General features: G+C 35.0%; 1 protein-coding gene across 1 annotated transcript; it reads left to right on the forward strand.

Moving 5' to 3' along the window:
• The first annotated feature begins 13,527 nt into the window (after nucleotides 1-13,527).
• Nucleotides 13,528-14,467, forward strand: LOC117624057. Its single transcript, XM_034355178.1, has 3 exons — nucleotides 13,528-13,614; nucleotides 13,706-13,793; nucleotides 13,872-14,467. Exons 1-3 carry the CDS (start codon nucleotides 13,541-13,543, stop codon nucleotides 14,439-14,441), a joined length of 732 nt encoding a protein of 243 aa, XP_034211069.1. The 5' UTR covers nucleotides 13,528-13,540; the 3' UTR covers nucleotides 14,442-14,467.
• The last annotated feature ends 5,009 nt before the right edge of the window (nucleotides 14,468-19,476 follow it).

The following is a 19,476-nucleotide window of genomic DNA, read 5'->3' on the forward strand; positions in this document are numbered from 1 at the left end:
ATTCTTATCACCTTCAAAAGTATTATCCATGAAACTTCTACTCATCAACTTAGTCCCTAACAGATGACTAAGTTTAGTTCACTTCAGTTTGAAGAAAGATTACTGCTGATGTTTGTGGGGGCCTTTTTTGTTGAGATGGTTTAGGTGGGCTCGATGGTTGCTTGGTCTTGAATGAAGCCTTCAAGTCCCTGTTTCTAAGTAAGCAAGAACTAGGCCCAAAGTATCTCGAAGGAGAAGTAAGTCCTAGGGAATACTCTATTCTTCTTCCAATGGTTCTTCTTGCGGCTCTTTGGATTTCTACGATGGCTTGACTCTGTTCCTCTTCCAGAGGCTCTTATGGTGGCTTTTATGACATGGCTTGGCATGAGAGGCTTGTGGTGTGGGAGCTAAGAATCCATTAGTTTAGCAAGAGAAAATGATTTGCTTGAGGAATGGATGATTGTGGCAGTGTAGTGTGGAATGATTTGGTGGTGTTTTGAGAAAAGTTATGCTTAAGTCTTATACTTATTAACAACTTGAGGATGGGCTTGCTATTGCTACTATGTTATGTGTTTAAGGATTTAGATATTTGGATAAGCATGGTAAGGCTTGGTTTTTGGGTTTGGAAAGGCCAAAGCTTGGATTTTTGGGTTTTTGGGTGGTTTGAGGATGAGCTTGCCTCGGCTTGGTTTGGTATGTCTGAGTATGGAATAGCTAGGGCTTTTTTTTGGGTTTAGAATGGCTGAGGTTGGGTGATTTCCAGCAGACGATGATCTTACCTCTGCCTTCCTCGGAGAAAATGAGAGGAATGAAAGGGTTAAGTTTCAATTTGGTGTGTTTCCAGCAATGAGAATATGCTTGCTCGTATTGCTGTGGTTCCTCTCTCTGGTTTTGGAAAATTCCTCCTTTTATAGGCATTGGAGGAGCAACCGATGGTCTAAGCTTTTAATGTGGACGGTTGAGACGGTGGATGATTTGTACCACTTTGGAAAACCCAAGCGAAGGTGTCGTATAGCAGTGTAGTTCGGAAATCCGAGTGTCGTATCCACAGAGAGATTGTAAAGAAAATAACAGAGTTGAAAAAGAACAATTGTGATTGAGAAGTAGATTTAAATAGGATTTGATTTAAAGAAAATTCAATTGATTAAAGCACTAAGGCATTGGGGTTCCACTTTTAACATAAGCATGCAACTCTTATTAATTTGATCCACAAAATATTTTCCATTGTAGTTATTCAAAATAATTAAAGCTCTTTTTAATTTCCTTTAGAAGTATTCTAAGCATAACTTGTACCATTGGCAACAAACTATCAAAAAAATAATCTCTGTCGAAATTCTTTTAATCTTTAATTAGTAATTCTCTTTTCTTTTAAAAGTATGAAAGTTTTTACTACACAATGGGAAAAACATGATTGAACCCATGAAATAGATGATCAAATATTCATCAATTAATTAAAGAGAAAACTACAAATTCACATTAAAGCTTATGTTTTGATCAAACTAATAAAAATTACACACTCATAGCAAAAGTTTTCTTCCTAGCCTTAGCTAGGGAATTAGTTCCCCATAAAAACCAAAACAGAAATTAAAACTATAAAGATTATAAAGATGGAGGAAGGAGAGAAAGCTCAAGAAGTTGTGGAGCTTGGTGTGTGTTTTGAAGCTTGAAGACTTCTCTATTTATAGGGCTAAGAAGGAGAAACATCATGATGGATTCCAAAACCACCATTCCTATTTAATGCAATACCTAACTCCCACTTCATCTTGCCTATGAATTGGCATTGAATTTGAGCTTCTTTGGAGTGGATGACACCTCACAAGCATGTGAATTTAATTTCTTCTTGTTTGCTTCCATCCCATACTTCTTTTCCTTTCTTCTTTTGGCATGGGTGTGGCACTTCATGCATTCTTTTCAATTCTTTTCTTCTTCTGCTAGTTGCACTTCTTCCTTCATCATCATTGCTTCATGGATATGTTGAAGTTCTTTAATTGGCCACTAGCATATTATCTTTGGGTGGCACACTTCTTGGCATGCAAATTGAGTTGGTTTTCACAACACACAAGCCTACATAGGAAGTCATTGATCAAAGTTAATAACATTAAACCAATTTGACCAAGTAAAAATATAAATGCATAAGATTATTTAATTACCCATTATAATTGCTTTTAAAATTCAATGTTAAGGGAAATAAACATGTATTATTGTAATATAAGTTCTTCCAGTTTGAAGTCAAAGTCATTTATCACCACTAATAAACTTTTCATTTGCTTTCTTTGGTGTAAAGTGAACTAACACAGTTGAGAAGACAAAAATTCAATCACAATCACACCATCCTTGCTATCTTAGATAAATATATACATGTTATTTTTATTATGTGGACTGTGCAATGTTTAGCTCCCTTAAACTTTCTAATTAACCCATGTAGCAAGTGTTAGGCCAATGACTCTCAAACACAAAGGCTTTAAGGCATTAGGTATTTAAACACCCCAATGAGCTTAATAACTCGAGTTAAAAAGACTACAAAGCTAAACAAGTCACACATGCAATTTTTTATAAAAGAACTTCATGGTTTGACGCAAACACTCACTATTGATTATGCAAGAGGCTCGGTTACTAAGGGAAAGTTCTCTCTCTCTTTTTTTTTTTATAATAATTTTTTTTTTCTAAGAAAACAAAGATAAATATAATCAATCTCAAAATCTATCTTCTCACTCTCTTTTTTTTTTTTATAATTTTTTCTAAGAAAACAAAGATAAATATAATCAATCTCAAAATCTATCTTCTCAAGCGTATTAGTGTGAGTGTGAATTTATCAAAGCCTAGCTCATAAATCATTCATTAAGTAGAAATAAATGAAAAAGAATAAAGACTGGATTAGTTATTGTATCGCTCAAGTGCTCACAATTTTAAATTCATGCATGAATATCAAATCTCAATTTAATGCAAATATATTTTGATGACAACAAGCGTAGAGATATATATAAAATTTATTTTAATTTTTAACTTCACTGTTGGGAGAAAATTTTGGAAACAAATTGCGATAACTAATTCCACTCCCCCCAACTTGAATGAAACATTGTCCTCAATGTGTTTATTTCAAACTAAAGCATAACAAATGCAAAAGTTTAGAAAGGATAAGACAAAGAAACTTCTTACCTGAAAAATGCTTTTCCAGTTTCACCTTGAAATTATTCCATTCATGAAACACAAAAGATATAATATATGGAATTTCCAAGGGAAATAAGGAAAAAAAAAAAAAAAAGACTTAACAATAAAATAAAAATCTCAATGGAAACACACAAACGAATAAAATAAACAAAACCAAAAGGAAACACAAATTGGTTACAAAAACAAATAAAATAAATGTGTGGGGAAAATTTGCTCTTATTATTATTATTTTTAAAATGTTTAAATTTTTTTTTATAACATACAGATGCTTGTTTTACTCCTAATCTTATTAACAAAACGAAGCGTTTTGGGACACGAAGCGAATCCAAGAGAGTACAGTAGAAGAGCGTCAGCTTTTTCGTTCCTGGTGAGTCACATGCATACAACTCAAGCAAACATAATTGCGTCTTGGGAAGTTGTGACGACTTTGTTAAAAGTTCGTCTAGAGAAAGTTTATGTGTGAAGCTCGAGGGACTTGTGTTAGAAAAGAGACGTGTGATTAGGGGGTTCTGCTAATCATAATTGTCTAAAAAATGAACGCGGGATAAAATCACAACCACGCAGAAGAGAGAAAAGAGAGGAGAAAATGAAAAAAGAAGAAGAGAGAAAAGAGAAGAAGAAGAAATCAGAAATATAATGGCATCTTCCTTTCCATCTTCTCTAGATCTCAACCTAGCTCCGCCCATACAGACATGGGGGCAAGGAGCTGCACCTGTCTGGATGTCATACTTTGGTTCCTCGCGAGGTCCAGTGACAGTTAACGATTCGTTACTCCTTTACAACGAAGTTGCCATTGGAGTTGCAAGGAGTGTGGTGACTCTCAGGGATGTCGGCATGCTGGGAACGAGGGATGACAACTGGTTAGTGAGTGATGCCATGACACTGAGCGTGCAAAGTGCGGCATCTATTGGAAGTGTGGGGCATCGCCTTATTGAGAAATCTCATGAGGTGCAAGTACTGAGAGCTCAATTGACGGCAGAGCGGGATTTGGTCGATGAATATCAGCGTGACATCAAAAGACTGAAAAAGGATAGGGCAAAGAAAGCAGAGGAGTACAGACACCAACTTCAAATATTGCAGGAAGAGAATGAAAAGCTATCAAAGATGGTTAGTGTTTATTCTAAAGACATGCAAAAACAGCTGGAAGCCTTGGAGAACCCAGGAAAACGCAAGCGAGATCATGAGAGGAGTTCGAGAGAGAAGGTTGTGATCTTAGGAAACTCAAGTGATGAGCCCCAAGAAGCGATGCATGAAGACCCAAGAGAGGATATCGAGAGGGCCAAACTAAAGTCTCCTACTGTGGAAAAATGAAGCTTTGTTTTCTTTACTTTAGAAGTGGATGGTGTGGGGTGAGTGTGTGTGTGTGTTTTTTTTTTTTAAAATAATTTTATAAATAAATAAAATTTTGCATTTTGGAAACTTAGAAATTGCAAGAAATGATTCCATTTTCTCCCAACATGAATGAAATATTGTCCTCAATGTGAGCATGCATAATTCATTAAAGAGAGACAAATGATTATAATTGAGCAAGAAGAGATCATAGAAACTCTTCAAAATATATCCTACAGCTTGCTAGTATCCATGAAACATAAATAAATAAATAAAACACAAAAAGAAAGAAAATAATAATAATAATAATAATAATAATAATAATAATAATAATAATAAAACTAAACACTAAACTAAAGATAGTCAGAAAATTCAATCCTGATAAACAGGATTCTCCAAGTGAAACGTGTCATCATGCAAAACAAAATCTCCAAAATGGTTTAAGGCGTTGACCATTAACTTTAAAAACATTACCATTTTTTGGATCCTCAATCTCTATTTCTCCAAAAGAAAAAACTCTTGTAACCACAAATGGACCTGTCCATCTGGAACGAAGTTTACCAAGAAAAATATGCAACTAATGCATTTAATGCTAGACCTTCTTTGAGCGATACTCTTCAAACATTTATGCAGGAACAACAGAAGCAAAATCAAAGGTATGATACCGTGTTTGGTGAATTGGTTGAAGAAAATAAAGAAATTAAAAGCCAAATTTCTAAATTGACAAATTCTTTTGCCATAAATGAAAAAGGAAAATTTCCTTCTCAAACTCAATCAAATCCAAAGAATGTTAATTCGTGTAAAACCTCAATCGAACATGCTAAGTCTATCATTACTCTTAGAAGTGGTAAAATAATTGATAACACACCTTCACCAAAGGAAGTTGAAAAATCTAGGAATAATGATGAACTAAACAAGTCCAAATTGAGTGAATCAAATGAATATCATTTTCCTGCTCGTTTTCCCCAAGCTTAAATCCTCCAAAGAAATTGAATCAAAATTCTGAAATTTTGGATGTCTTTAAAGAAGTCAAAGTTAATATTCCCCTGTTAGATGCTATTAAACAGATCCCTTCTTATGCTAAATTTTTAAAAGATCTGTGCACATTTAAAAGAAAACATCAGGTGAAGAAAACTGCATTTTTGATCGAACATGTGAGTGCATTGTTGCAACATAAGGTCCCTTCCACATACAAAGATCCAGGAAGTCCCACTCTTTCATGTGTAATTGAAAAAAATTACATAAATTTTGCTTTGCTTGATTTGGGGGCTAGTGTAAATTTATTGCCATATTCAGTATATTTGCAGTTAGGTCTTGGAGAATTGAAGCCCATAACAATGAAGTTACAACTTGCTTATCGTTCTGTACGAATGCCGAGAGGGGTAATTGAGGATGTATTGGTCCAAGTGGACAAATTTTACTACCCTGTTGACTTTGTTGTTTAAGATACACAACCTGTTTTGCATTCTGAAAATGAAATTCCTGTCATTTTAGGACGTCCCTTCCTTGCTACATGTGACGCACACATTAGTTGCAGAAGTGGGGTAATGAAACTCAGTTTTGGTAACATGACATTGGAAATTAACATTTTCAATGTTTTTAGGCGACCTTATGAAGATGATGAAAGTGCAGTGGTGAACTTGATTAAAGCTCTTGTGCAGGATCAATTTGAGAAGACTAGTATTTCTGAACCTTTAGAGGCTCTTTTATTGAATTCTAAAGAATCTGAATTGCTTGAGGATCTAGAAATTGTTGATCTTAATTCGTTGTTAAATTCCTTGCAGGTTGATAAATGGAGGCCAAGGTTTGAGAAAGTTCCACCTCATAAGAAAAAGACATTGCCATCAAATGTGGAAGTTCCTAAGCTAGAATTGAAGCCTTTACCTATGGGACTTAAACATGCATTCTTGGAGTCCAATAACACTTTTTCAGTGGTAATATCTTCTGAACTTGACTCTTTGCAAGAAGGTAAGTTACTTAATGTGTTGAATTCTCACAGATCTGCCATTGGTTGGACTCTTGCTGACATTAAGGGAATTAGTCCTCCTGTTTGTACTCATAAAATATTTTTAGAGGATGAAGCCAAGTCATCTAGGGAGGCACAACATAGGTTAAACCCAATCATGAAAGATGTTGTTAAAACTGAGGTGTTGAAATTAATAGATGCAGGTATTATTTATTCAATCTCTAATAGTAAATCGGTAAGTCCTACTCAAGTTGTACCTAAGAAATCTGGCATAACTGTGGTTGAAAATGATAAAAATGAATTGATACCTACTAGAGTTGTTTCAAGTTGGCGCATGTGCATGATTATAGAAAGCCAAATTCTGCAACTAGAAAAGGCCATTTCCCTTTGCCTTTTATTGATCAAATCTTAGAAAAGGTAGCCGGTCATGAATTTTATTGCTTCTTAGATGGATACTCACTACAAAATAGAAGCCCTTTTCCGAGGGCATTTTGTCGTTGCAAAAAGCCTTTTGCCGTCGCAAATACCCTTTTTCGACGGCAAACGTCTGTCGGAAGTCGTCGCTAAAAGGCCGGTTGCAAATACTTCATTTCAGACCATTCCGTCGGAAATAATGTATTTCCGACGCCCAAGCTTCGTAGCTATTGCTTAAATTTCTATCGGAAATAGATTTTTTAAACGACCCTACATATTTATTTCCGACCGTACCTGTGGTCGTAATTACTTATTTGATTGTCGAAAATAGTTCTTTTATCGTGATTTCTTGTTTTTGCGAAATCATATTTTCAACCAATGAGTGTCGTCAGAAATACTGTTTTCGACAATGATATATTATTTGTGAGGGCTAGATTTCGTCGCAATTATCATTACCGACCAAAAGAGTTTGTGGAAAATATATAATAGCTCGTCGGAAAAGAGTATAACAAAATATTTTCGATGAGCAAGTTACGTCGGAAATATATATTTCCAACCACATTTATTCGTCGCAAAGTTTGTCGCAAATAGATTAATCCTGTCGGAAAATATTTTCGACGAACAAGTGGTTGGAAATATAATTGTTTCGACCCGATTATGTCGTGGGGAATGTTGTTGGAAATAGGCAATTATTGTCGGAAAGTATTTTCGATAATAAAGCGTTTGTTGGAAATATGCATTACCGAGAGGGAAATGTGGTCGAAAAATGTAATTATTTTATTAAAAAAATTAATAAAAAGAAATTTGAATAATAATATTTGCTATAAATAGTTTTCTAATCATCCATATTTAATTGGTAATATAAAAAAAAATCTTACGACACCATACTGTACTAAAATTATTCTAAATAGTTAAAACATAAACAATCCCCATCATCCTTAAAACATATAAGCAATCCGCAAATATATCAGAACCTTGAAATTCAAAATACATATTGTAGCAAAATACAATTGATGTTGCACTACTCGTCTTCAAGGTGAGCATCTGAACAACTTTCTACATTGTCCTGTCAAATAAAAGGTAATAATTAATAAGACATAAATCGTTTAAGAATAAAAATAACAAATACAATATTTAACAGTGAGCAAAATATTGAAATGAGAATAAAAGAGTCCACCATTGGAGCAGATTGTCTTGAGCGTGCATAAGTATTTGAGTTGTTTTCCCTCATACTTTGAACTAGATCTTTCAATTCATACAGCACACTTTTCAAGTCCTTCACTTCCTCCTTTAATTTCTCATGCTCTTCTTCACGTTCTAAGCATATACGTTTATTACAATCTTGGTCATCTGAGGGATACACATCTTTTGTACTATAGCCACCACCTAAGCCAAGGATACGACCGTGACTTGGCCCACCAATAACCTCCTTGTATATATCCCAATCATCTACTTCATTCTCGTCTTCCGTTGCAGCAACCTTTTTATTCTCCATTTTTTCCTTCAATGAAATAGTAGAAATATAAACATGGATATAAAAATATGTCATGAATAATTTAAAAAAATTTTAAAAAAAGAGAAACAAAGTAAGGGCAACGTACAAAAAGTTCTTTAGCCTTTTCACTTGGCCAACTTTCTTCTCCTCCATTCTTAGGCTTACTTACATGGAACTTTTTGAAACAATCAATTGGACTCGGTTCAATTCCAGTTCGATCAAGCTATTAAGATTTAAACAATGAAATTTGTTAGGACCAAATTTGGAAATAACCACAAAAGGAATAGTCAACAAAGCAACAACCAAATGGATATTTTTACCTCATCTTTTCTGTACTTTTCCATTGGAACAGAACCTGTGGTATGCACAATTGTGGATTTCGACCTATTAGACTTGTTTCTTTTACTTTTATCCTGCACGAAAAAAGTAAATCATAATCGAATATCAATTTAGTGAACCCATATAAGGCATTTATAAATAAACCAAAGCATACACTAGCGAGTCATAACAATATTATTTTAAATTGAGTTTTTACCTGCCATGTAGGCTGCAACCAATGATCAACCAGTTTAGACCAAACATCTTGAGATATCCCTAATGGGCAATGAGTGTATCTATCACCAGTAGTCTTGTATTTCTTAAAAACGCTATTTCTCAATGCGGACATCCAATCGGAATGTCGCAATTTAATATGTTGTTCGAATGCCTCCCTCATCTCTTCCTCTGAGCATGTGTGTGTGTATCCTGTTGCGTTAAAGCGATCATACAGTAAATCCATTTGAGTTGATGGAAATGTTCTAAATGTTGGCCATGCTCCATCGATAGCCTGATAAAAAAGTACTCCTATAGTTCGCACAGCTCCAGTGGTTATAATCCTGAAAATTTAAACCAAATTTAAATAAATAAATAAAAATGAATCTACATAAGAAATGACTAACTTTGCAAGCCTTATACATTACCTTCCTCTACGTATTAGAATTGGAGTGCCGTTTCCATCTTTACCCTTAGCCTTCCCTCTACCTTTTTTTATTCCAATAGTTGAACCTAATAAAAAAAAATACAAATATTTGAAGTACTGGGGAACTTCTACTACAACCAATTTTTCAGTGCGAATCAATGATATATGTATAAAAGCATTACCTTCTCCATTTGATGGTTCAGTTTCAAGAGGCATGTCTTCCATTTCATTATCATGTGATGGCTCAATGAGGTCATCACGTTGGTCTAAGGAAGGTCTAGATGACTGAGGATGTGTAATGTCGGATGCTCTATTCTGATTCTTTCTCTTTCTTGCCCTGGCTACAATTTATAATAGAGAAAAAAAATTAGAAATTAATTGAGAACTAATCATATAATTGAAATACATATATACAAAATAAATTCAAAATAAATATTCAAAATAAATAATACATGTTTCTTGCATTTCGTTATCATGTGATGACTCATTGGAAATATGNCGATCTAAGGAGAGTCTAGATGACTGAGGATGTACAGTGCCTGATGCTCGATCTTGACTCTTTCCCTTTCTTGCCACGGCTATCATTTGTAAGAGAAATATAAACACAAAACATAATTAAAAAATTAAAAACTCACATAATATAAACACAAATAACTCATACATGTTTGATTTGTCTCTTGCATTTCGCGATCATGTGATGCTCTATCATTGCTCTTTTTCTTTTTTGCCATGGCTGCCATTTATAATCACAAAAGAACCCATGTCATAATTAAAAACAAACATAAATACAAAATAGTTCCAAATTCGAATAATTAAAAACAAACAAACATAATCACAAAAGTTTTCTGTTTTTTGCAGAATAATTCTAAATTCGAAATCAGTTTTGAAATACTCATCGAAATGTCTATTTTTCACACAATGGAAAGTTCTCACACTAGGATATCCGGCAAGGTTAGCAAATTGAAGCAAACAACACAAATATTGAGAAAATCTAATTGAAGGCTAAAATAGAAATCACTTATATTTGATTCCATATCCGTCGAACTAAAACAGACGTGGGCAAAAACCGAGCAAAATCACTTAAGACAACACACATCAAACTTTTTTTGAGTTTTGGTCTTGGGGTTTTCAGTCTATACAGGAGGCTACGTCTTTCGAAAATCTCAGCATTTAAAACTTTGGCTTCCTCAGCTTCTCCAAACTTGAACAGATTAATCCTAACAGAGAATACAAGCCTTTATGCAATCCATTATGAAATTCCAACAAGAAGAGGGCCAGTACCATGGATATATGCAACAGTCGGAAGAACAGGCTTATAAGATGCCGCGGATATCTCCCAACCTGCACCACAAATAAAAGTTATGTTCCCACACTTGCTAAACAAAAGGCGTAACCCTATAATCCATCCATCTGAAGCCACGATAACAAAGGATTCTCTAAAAGCATCATGTAGTAGGTTACCTATATGGCTCAATGGCTTCCTTGATATTGCTGAGAAGAAGAGGGTTTAGGGAGAAGACGTATGGAGAAGACGTATGGAAGTTTTTTTTTCTCTTCTGTGGCTGCTGTTGTATGGAGAAGACGTATGGAAGTTTTTTTTTCTCTTTTGTGGCTGCTGTGAAAACTAATAACAATTAGGGTTAGCAAAAAACCTAAATAAAAAAAAACGGCAAACAAATAATTAATTTGGGCTTTCCCCCACTTTTTTTGGGCAAGCGGGAGTTAATTGCTGGTTTTCTCAATTATGCATACAACCATGTTAAGCCGGATGATTCTAAGATCTTTTGTCCTTGCTCTAAATGCAGTAATAGATATAGACATCTGAGGTATGAGGTACACAAGCATCTTCTTTATAACGGAATTAAACTAACTTATACTACATGGTATTTGCACGGTGAGGGTGAGGGTGAGGATGATGATAGTGATGAAAGTGATGAAAGTGACAGTGACAATGATGGACATGATGTGGCCAGTACGGAGCAAGACGATGATATGCATGGTTTAATAGAAGAAGGTTGTCCACAAGATCCAAATGGAGATGCGCACAAGTTTTACAAATTGTTAGAAGAGGCAGAACAACCATTGTACCCAGGTTGTGAGTCGTATTCTAATTTGTCTTTTGTTGTGAACCTGATGCATATAAAGGGTATCGGTACTATGAGCAATAAAGCATTTGGTATGTTGCTAACATTGTTGAAAAATGCATTTCCTTTTTGTGAGAAGTTACCTACAACCACCAACGGTGCAAAGAAAGTTATTTCAGATTTAGGTCTTCATTATGATAAAATAGATGCATGCAATAATGATTGCATCATTTATTATAAGGAGCATGCAAATGCAACGCAGTGTCCTACATGTAAGCTTTCGAGATGGAAGAGACAAGGAAAGGGTAGCAAAAAGAAAGGTAAAAGGGTTCCATGGAAGGTGCTTAGATATTTTCCACTCACACCAAGACTTCAAAGATTATTCATGTCATCCAAGACAGCTGTAGATATGAGGTGGCATTTTAAGGATCGTGTAAAAGATGGAGTGTTGAGGCATCCGGCAGATTCTGAGGCTTGGAAATCGTTTAATCAAATTCATGAGTCATTTGGTATGGAACCTCGAAATGTAAGACTTGGTTTGGCAANAGATGGATTTAACCCTTTTGGGAACATGAATTTGCACTATAGTATTTGGCCGGTTCTCATATATCCATATAATCTTCCTCCGTGGATGTGCATGAAGGAGCCTTATGTTTTCATGACTTTACTTATTCCTGGGCCCAAGGGTCCATGCCATGACATCGATGTATACATGAGACCATTGATAGATGAATTGCGAACATTGTGGGAAATTGGTGTTGAAACTTATGATATATATGTAAAACAGAATTTTCAGATGAGAGCTGCACTTCTTTGGACTATCAATGATTATCCAGCATATGCATACATGTCAGGTTGGAGTACGTCTGGAAAATTGGCATGCCCATATTGTGCATCTAATACTTTGCATCGACGGTTATCTCATGGGTCTAAGACATGTTATTTGGGTCATAGAAGATTTTTACCGTCTGACCACGTATGGCGTAATCAAGGAAGCCAATTCGATAATACAAGGGAAAGAAGACTTGCACCTAAGAGACCATCTGGTGATGATGTGATAAATGAACTTAGTGAATTAAGAGAAATAACACATGGCAAGGATGGGAAAAAGCATACAATATTTGGGTTTGGAAAAGATCATAATTGGAAAAAACATTCGATATTTTTCCAATTGCCTTACTGGAAAACACTTTTGGTGCGTCACAATTTAGATGTCATGCACATTGAGAAAAATGTATTTGAGAATGTGATTGGCACAATGATGAGCATTGATGGTAAAACAAAAGATTCTTTAAATGCTCGTCTTGATCTTCAAGAAATGGGTATAAGACAGAGGTATCATCCAGAAGAAGGAGATAATGGTAAGCTCTATTTTATCCCAGGCGATTATACATTGTCAAATGATGATAACAAAGCTTTATGTCAATGGTTAATGGAGTTGAAAGTTCCAGATGGGTACTCTGGAAATTTATCTCGATGTGTGAATGCTTCAGAACGTAATATTTCTGGTATGAAAACTCACGATTGTCATGTGTTCTTAGAGAGATTACTTCCGTTTGTGGNNCGAGATTTATTGCCCAAAGATGTAAGTGAGCCTTTAATTGAATTATCGTACTTTTTCAAGGAATTGTGTGCTAAAGTTTTAAGANAAGATGACTTGAATCTTCTTGACAATCAAATTGTNCTAACTCTATGCAAGTTGGAAAAAATATTCCCTCCTGCCTTTTTTGACATCATGATTCACCTAACTTGCCACTTGGCATGGGAGGCAAAGGTGGCCGGTCCAGTACAATTCAGGTGGATGTATCCGGTGGAAAGNTAATCTCAATGTTTATATATTAATTTTATTCACGATTTGTTTAACTGCTGATGTATGATTCTCTAATTTCGNTATTTATGACACAATTAGGTATTTGCATAAACTAAAGACTTATGTTCGTAATAAGGCTCATCCAGAANGGTCTATTGCCGAAGGTGTCTTGGGAGANGAGTGTTTAATATTTTGCTCTCGCTATTTGCATCGAGTTGAAACTAAGTTTAATAAAAGAGATAGAAACGACGATGGAGGTCAACCGTCATATGATACATCTCCGTTATCTATTTTCTCAACACNTGGTCGAGCTTTTGGGAAAGGTGTACTTAGAGAGATGAGCATTGAACTTCATAAGGCTGCCACTCATTATGTCCTGCAAAATTGTGATGAAGCTTTGCCATTTGTCCAGTAAGAATTCTTCAACACTATAAATTCTTTGTGTATTTAATATATGTTACTAGTTATTTAGATGTAATATAATCATTTGTTATGTATGCAGAGAACATAAGAACATTCTAATCCAGTCTAGTGTTGATAATGTGGAGGAGTCACATAGGCTTCAATTTTCAAACTGGATTTCTAAAAGGGTATGGATAATATTGTATTGGAAAAATTATTGACTGTCATAGATGTTTCTTTAAAAACATTTTTTCCTTTCTATGCAGGTCACAGAACTATACAACGATGGTAAAGTTAGTAAACAAATGCTTTCTTTGGCTCGAGGTCCTGAAAGGCGAGTAACTTATTATCCTGGTTATTATATTAGTGGTTTTAGATTTCATACATTGCAGCGTGATGAGAATAAAAAAACACAGAATAGTGGAATTATGGTTAAGGGGGAGAATCAGGTTGACGATGTGCCTTGGTATGGAACCTTAGTAGATATTGTGGAGCTTCGTTACACAGAAGGAAATAGAGTTGTATTGTTCAATTGTGATTGGTATGACACAGCACGAAAAGGAACAGGTTACAAGATAGATCGTTATGGAATAATCACTGTTAATACAACGCGCAAGCTAAATACTCAAGAGCCATTCGTACTAGCAAGTCAAGCAACCCAAGTTTTTTATGTGAAGGGGGTTAAAAATAAAATTTGGAGTTTTGTAGTGGAAACAAATCCAAGAAATGCTTATGAGATGACTAATGATGAGATTGAGCCATACCAAGAAGCAGAGACTCAAAGTCAAAGCATGCATGCCATCCAAAATGATGTTGAAGACAATGAAATTGATTGAAGAAGGGATGTGATTCAACTTACAACTATGGGATGAGTTGTCAAGTAATTGTGATTGTCTATTTTTTTTTTTGTAATCATCTTTTTTTTTTTTTGGATTGACTATTTTTAGTTATTTATTTTGGAGTGTGATTGGTGATTATCAATCAATTTTTTTTATACTTATTCTAATGGGAAATTGACATTCCAACATTTTACCTAGAAGACATATTTCTCTTCGAAAATAGTCAAAGGAGAAGCCCTCGGAAATATTCAAGCAATTCCGACGGAATAAGAAGCCCCTTGGAAATATTCAAGCAATTCCGACGGAATAAGAAGCCCCTCGGAAATAGTCAATCAGTTCCGACGGAATAAGAAAGCTCTCGGAAATAATCATCCTATTTCCGTCAAGAGTACTTTTGGTTGTTAATAAAATTGGTGCCAAGTCTTCCCGCCAAATAAATTACATTTCCGACGACAATGGAGACTTTTTTCGAGGGTATTTCCTTTGTCGGAAATAAATTTCAGGCTCGTGACATATTTCCAACGGACAACATTTTTTGGTCCGAAAAAACACTATTACCGACGAAATTTCGGGGCCCTCGAAAAATGTTTGTCGGTAATGACCCTTTTTTTTGTAGTGACTCAGGTTATTACCAAATTGAAATTGCCATTGAAGATCAACAAAAAACTACTTTTACATGTCCATTTGGTACTTTTGCTTTTCGTAGAATGCCTTTTGGGCTATGTAATGCTCCTGTTACTTTTTAAAGATGCATGATCAGTATTTTCAGTGATATGGTTGAGAAATTTCTTGAAGTTTTCATGGATGATATATCTGTTTTTGGTGATTCTTTTGATAATTTCTAGAGTAATTTGGAAAAAGTATTGGTTCGATGCCAGGAGAAAAACTTTGTTTTAAATTGGGAGAAATGTCATTTTATGGTTTCTTCTGGAATTGTTCTTGGTCATATTGTTTCATCTAAAGGAATTGAAGTGGATAAAGCTAAAATTGAACTGATTTCAAAATTGCCAGTTCCAAAAATTGTTAAAGATGTCAGATCATTTTTAGGTCATGCTGATTTTTATAGGAGATTTATTCATAATTTTAGTGCAATATCTAGACCCTTGTGTAATCTCCTATTAAAAGATAGTAAATTTGAGTGGTCTGATTCATGTCAAAAGGCTTTTGAGAAACTAATTGAAATGCTCACATCTGCTCCAATTAAGCAACCACCTGACTGGACTTCACCTTTTGAAATTATGTGGGATGCCAGTGATTATGCGGTTGGGGCAGTTTTGGGGCAAAGAAAGGATAAGAAGTCCCATGTCATCCATTATGCAAGCAAAACCTTGAACAGTGCTCAGATGAATTATTCTACAACTGAAAAAGAACTCTTGCCGTGGTATTTGCTTTGGATAAGTTTCGTTCTTATATAGTTGGATCACCTATTGTTATTTTCACTGACCATGTAGCTTTAAAGTACCTTTTTGAAAAGAAAGATGTTAAAGCTCGACTGATTAGATGGATCCTACTACTTCAAGAATTTGACATCACAATCAAAGACAAAAAGGGAGTAGAAAATGTAGTGGCTGATCATTTATCTAGATTGAGTTTTGAGGATTCCATTGGAACATTGCCAATTAATGATTCATTTTCAGATGAGCAATTATTTGCTATTTCGGAATTACCCTAGTTTGCTAACATTGTTAATTTTCTTGCTACAGGTAAGATTCCATATGTTTGGACTGCTCATGACAAGAGGAAATTTCTCACAGAGGTTAAAAGTTTCTTTTGGGATGGCCCCTATCTGTTTAAATATTTGCCTGATCAAGTCATTAGGAGGTGTGTATCTGATAATGAAATCCATGTAGTAATTTCTTTTTGTCATAAAAAAGCATGTGGCGGTCATTTTTCTATAAAGAAAACCACTACAAAAATTTTGCAGTGTGAATTTTATTGGCCTACGCTTTTTAAAGACACTAATTCTTTTTGTCGAACTCGTGACCGTTGTCAAAAGTTGGGCGCAATTACCCGCAGAAACATGATGCATTTGAACCCAATTTTGGTAATTGAAATATTTGATTGTTGTGGCATTGATTTTATGGGTCCATTCCCTGTTTCTTTTGGATATCATTATATCTTGGTCGGTATCGATTATGTTTCCAAATGGGTAGAGGCTGTTCCTTGTCGACATAATGATCATAAAACTGTTTCGCGGTTTTTAAAAGAAAACATTTTTGCAAGATTTGGAACACCTCAAGCTATTATAAGTGATGGGGGGAAACACTTTTGTAATAAACCTTTTGAGGCTTTAATGAAAAAATATGGTGTCACTCATAAAGTCACTACCCCATATCACCCACAAACAACCGGTCAAGTTGAACTTGCTAATCAAGAGATAAAACAAATTTTGGAAAAAACTGTGAGTCCTAACCGTAATTAAAGATTGTTTTTTGAGATTGACTGATGCTTTATGGGCATACCGTACATCATATAAATCTCCCATAGGGATGTCACCATACAGACTTGTATACGGTAAGGCTTGTCACTTGCCAGTTCAACTTGAACATAAGGCATATTGGGCAATTAAAATGTTTAATTTTGGTTTAAATGATGCAAGTTCGAATTGAACAGTTGAATGAGTTGGCAGAATTGAGGAATGATGTTTATGAAAACTCTCGAATTTACAAAGAGAAAATGAAGGTTTTTCATGATAGAAATATTTGGAGGAAAAACTTTGAACCATCACAGAAAGTTCTCTTATATAATTTGAGATTGCAAGGAAAATGATGATTGAAAGAATTTCTATCACTTACTTGAGGTTGTGGCTCAATGCTCCAACAAAAATTTGGATGATTCCTTGTTGCTGGATTGTAAGTGTTGGAAAAAAGAGAATACTATTGTTTAAAGTTTCCAACAGCAGCACAACGCTCCTCATAAGCTCCTTTCATTTCCTGAAAAATTGGGCAATTTTTAACAGTATAACAAGAATCACATACTTGATTAATATCAGCTTGATAAACAGGTTGAGGCAAATTTGATTTTTCCATTTTCAAAGCAGCTATCTCTTTAGTCAAAACCTCAAATTTCAATTTCTAATCATCTTCCTCTTTAATTGATAAATTCCTTTATTAGTAGAAGATGTGGCAATTCTTGACCGATCAATGGTCTCAATTGGACTGGGAACAGTCCATTGATGAGCTTTTTCAGCAATTTCATCCAAAAATTTTGGGGCATCATCAGGGTCTTTTTGCATAAAATTTTCATTATACATAGACTCAACAAATTGGCGATCATGAGGGAGAAGTCCCCCATAGAGATGACTAGCAAGACGCCAATTTTCAAAGACATGGTGTGGGCACAATTCAAAAGCTCTTTAAAATTTTCCCAAGTTTGATATACAGTTTCATTTTCCTTCTAAGAGAAATTGGAGATTCTTTTCTTAAGAGCAATTGTCTTGTGATTAGGAAAATATTGGTTAAAAAATGGTTGAGTCATCTACGCCCAAGAACTTATGGACCTAGCCCTTGATGAATATAACTAACTTTTCGCTTTCTCTTTTAAAGAAAATGGAAAAAATTTTAACCTTATGAAATTTATCCTATTAAGTTGACCATTGTAAAAAGTGCCAATAGCCTCTTCAAATTCCCTAACATGCACGTAAGGATTTTCACTTTCCATACCATGAAAAATTGGTAGCAATTGAATCATTCCAGGTTTGAAATCATAATTTGGCGTGTTAGGTGGAAACATGATGCATGAAGGATTTGGTGCACGAATAGGATGCAATAATGTCTCTAAAGTTCTAGGTGCAAAGGATTTTGTGCACGAATAGGATGGAATAATGTTTCTAAAGGATTTTGTTATGAAAAGATGCACTCTTTGAGTCTTAACTTAGCATATGGGCTTAGTTTCATGGTTAAAAATGTTATAACATGTCTTACTTTCCATGTTTGATCATATGTATAGATGAAATTTGGAATTTTGGATGTTACATGAAAGAGGATTTTCAAAAATTGTAAAAGGGGTGGGCGGCAAAGGGGAGATTTTTGGGTTCCATGAAACCAATGTGTACAAAATATACATTGTTATGTTGATCTTAAAATTCTAAACACAAATATGATTTTTCCAAGATTTTAGGATTTTATGTGAATTTGTGAGAGGTCATAAGACAATAAAAATGTTCTTTGTGTTCTTGATATGTTCCTGAAAATGCTCTTGTTAACCCTAGCACCACTACATTTTAGTATTTGCGCGACGAAGATAATTTCGTCGCACAAACCGAAATGTAGTCGCACAAACACAAGCGCGACAAGAAAATCGTCGCGCGCAATCTGTCGCGCAAAGGTCTTGAAGAAAGACTTTGCGCGACAGATTCATTCCATGCGTCGCGCATATTTGTGCGACGCTTACCCTTCGTTACAGGAAAGATTCAGAGACGACAAAATTGTTCGTCGCGCAAAATTACGCGCGACGAAAGCTCGCGCAAGACGTCGCGTAGATATTTGCGGCACCAAGAGTTCATCGTCGCGCAATTCGTACACATATTGCGCGACGACAGGAAGTTGGCGCGTAAAAGTTTGCTCGACGAGAAACTGCGTCGCGCAATTCGTGGCCAAAAATTTTGCGCGACGGCAATCTGTTGTCGTGCAAAACCTTTTTAGCGACGAAATCTTTCGTCGCGCAAAAATAATTATATTTATTTTAAAAAAATGAAATATTATTGTTTCGGATATATGAATTTGCGCGACGACAAGAAGTTCGTCGCGCAAAATTAATATATAATTATAATATTACTTTTGTTTTATTTTATAAAAAAAATAAATTTGGTTTTTTTTTTTTTGGGTAATAAAATGAAATTTTAATCATAAAAAAATTTATTATGTAAAATAAAAGTATGCTACAAGAGGAAGATTTAAAAAATAATTACAAAAATAAATAAACTAATCGAATAATGTTCCAAAATCTACATTATCGTCTGGCACATCCGGTTCAGAGGTCTGGGGATCTACACGGGCCGGCATCTGGTGGGGATGCTCGGGATGGACGGGCT

The sequence above is a fragment of the Prunus dulcis genome, chromosome 4 (assembly GCF_902201215.1).
Source record: "Prunus dulcis chromosome 4, ALMONDv2, whole genome shotgun sequence".
Taxonomy (NCBI): domain Eukaryota; kingdom Viridiplantae; phylum Streptophyta; class Magnoliopsida; order Rosales; family Rosaceae; genus Prunus; species Prunus dulcis.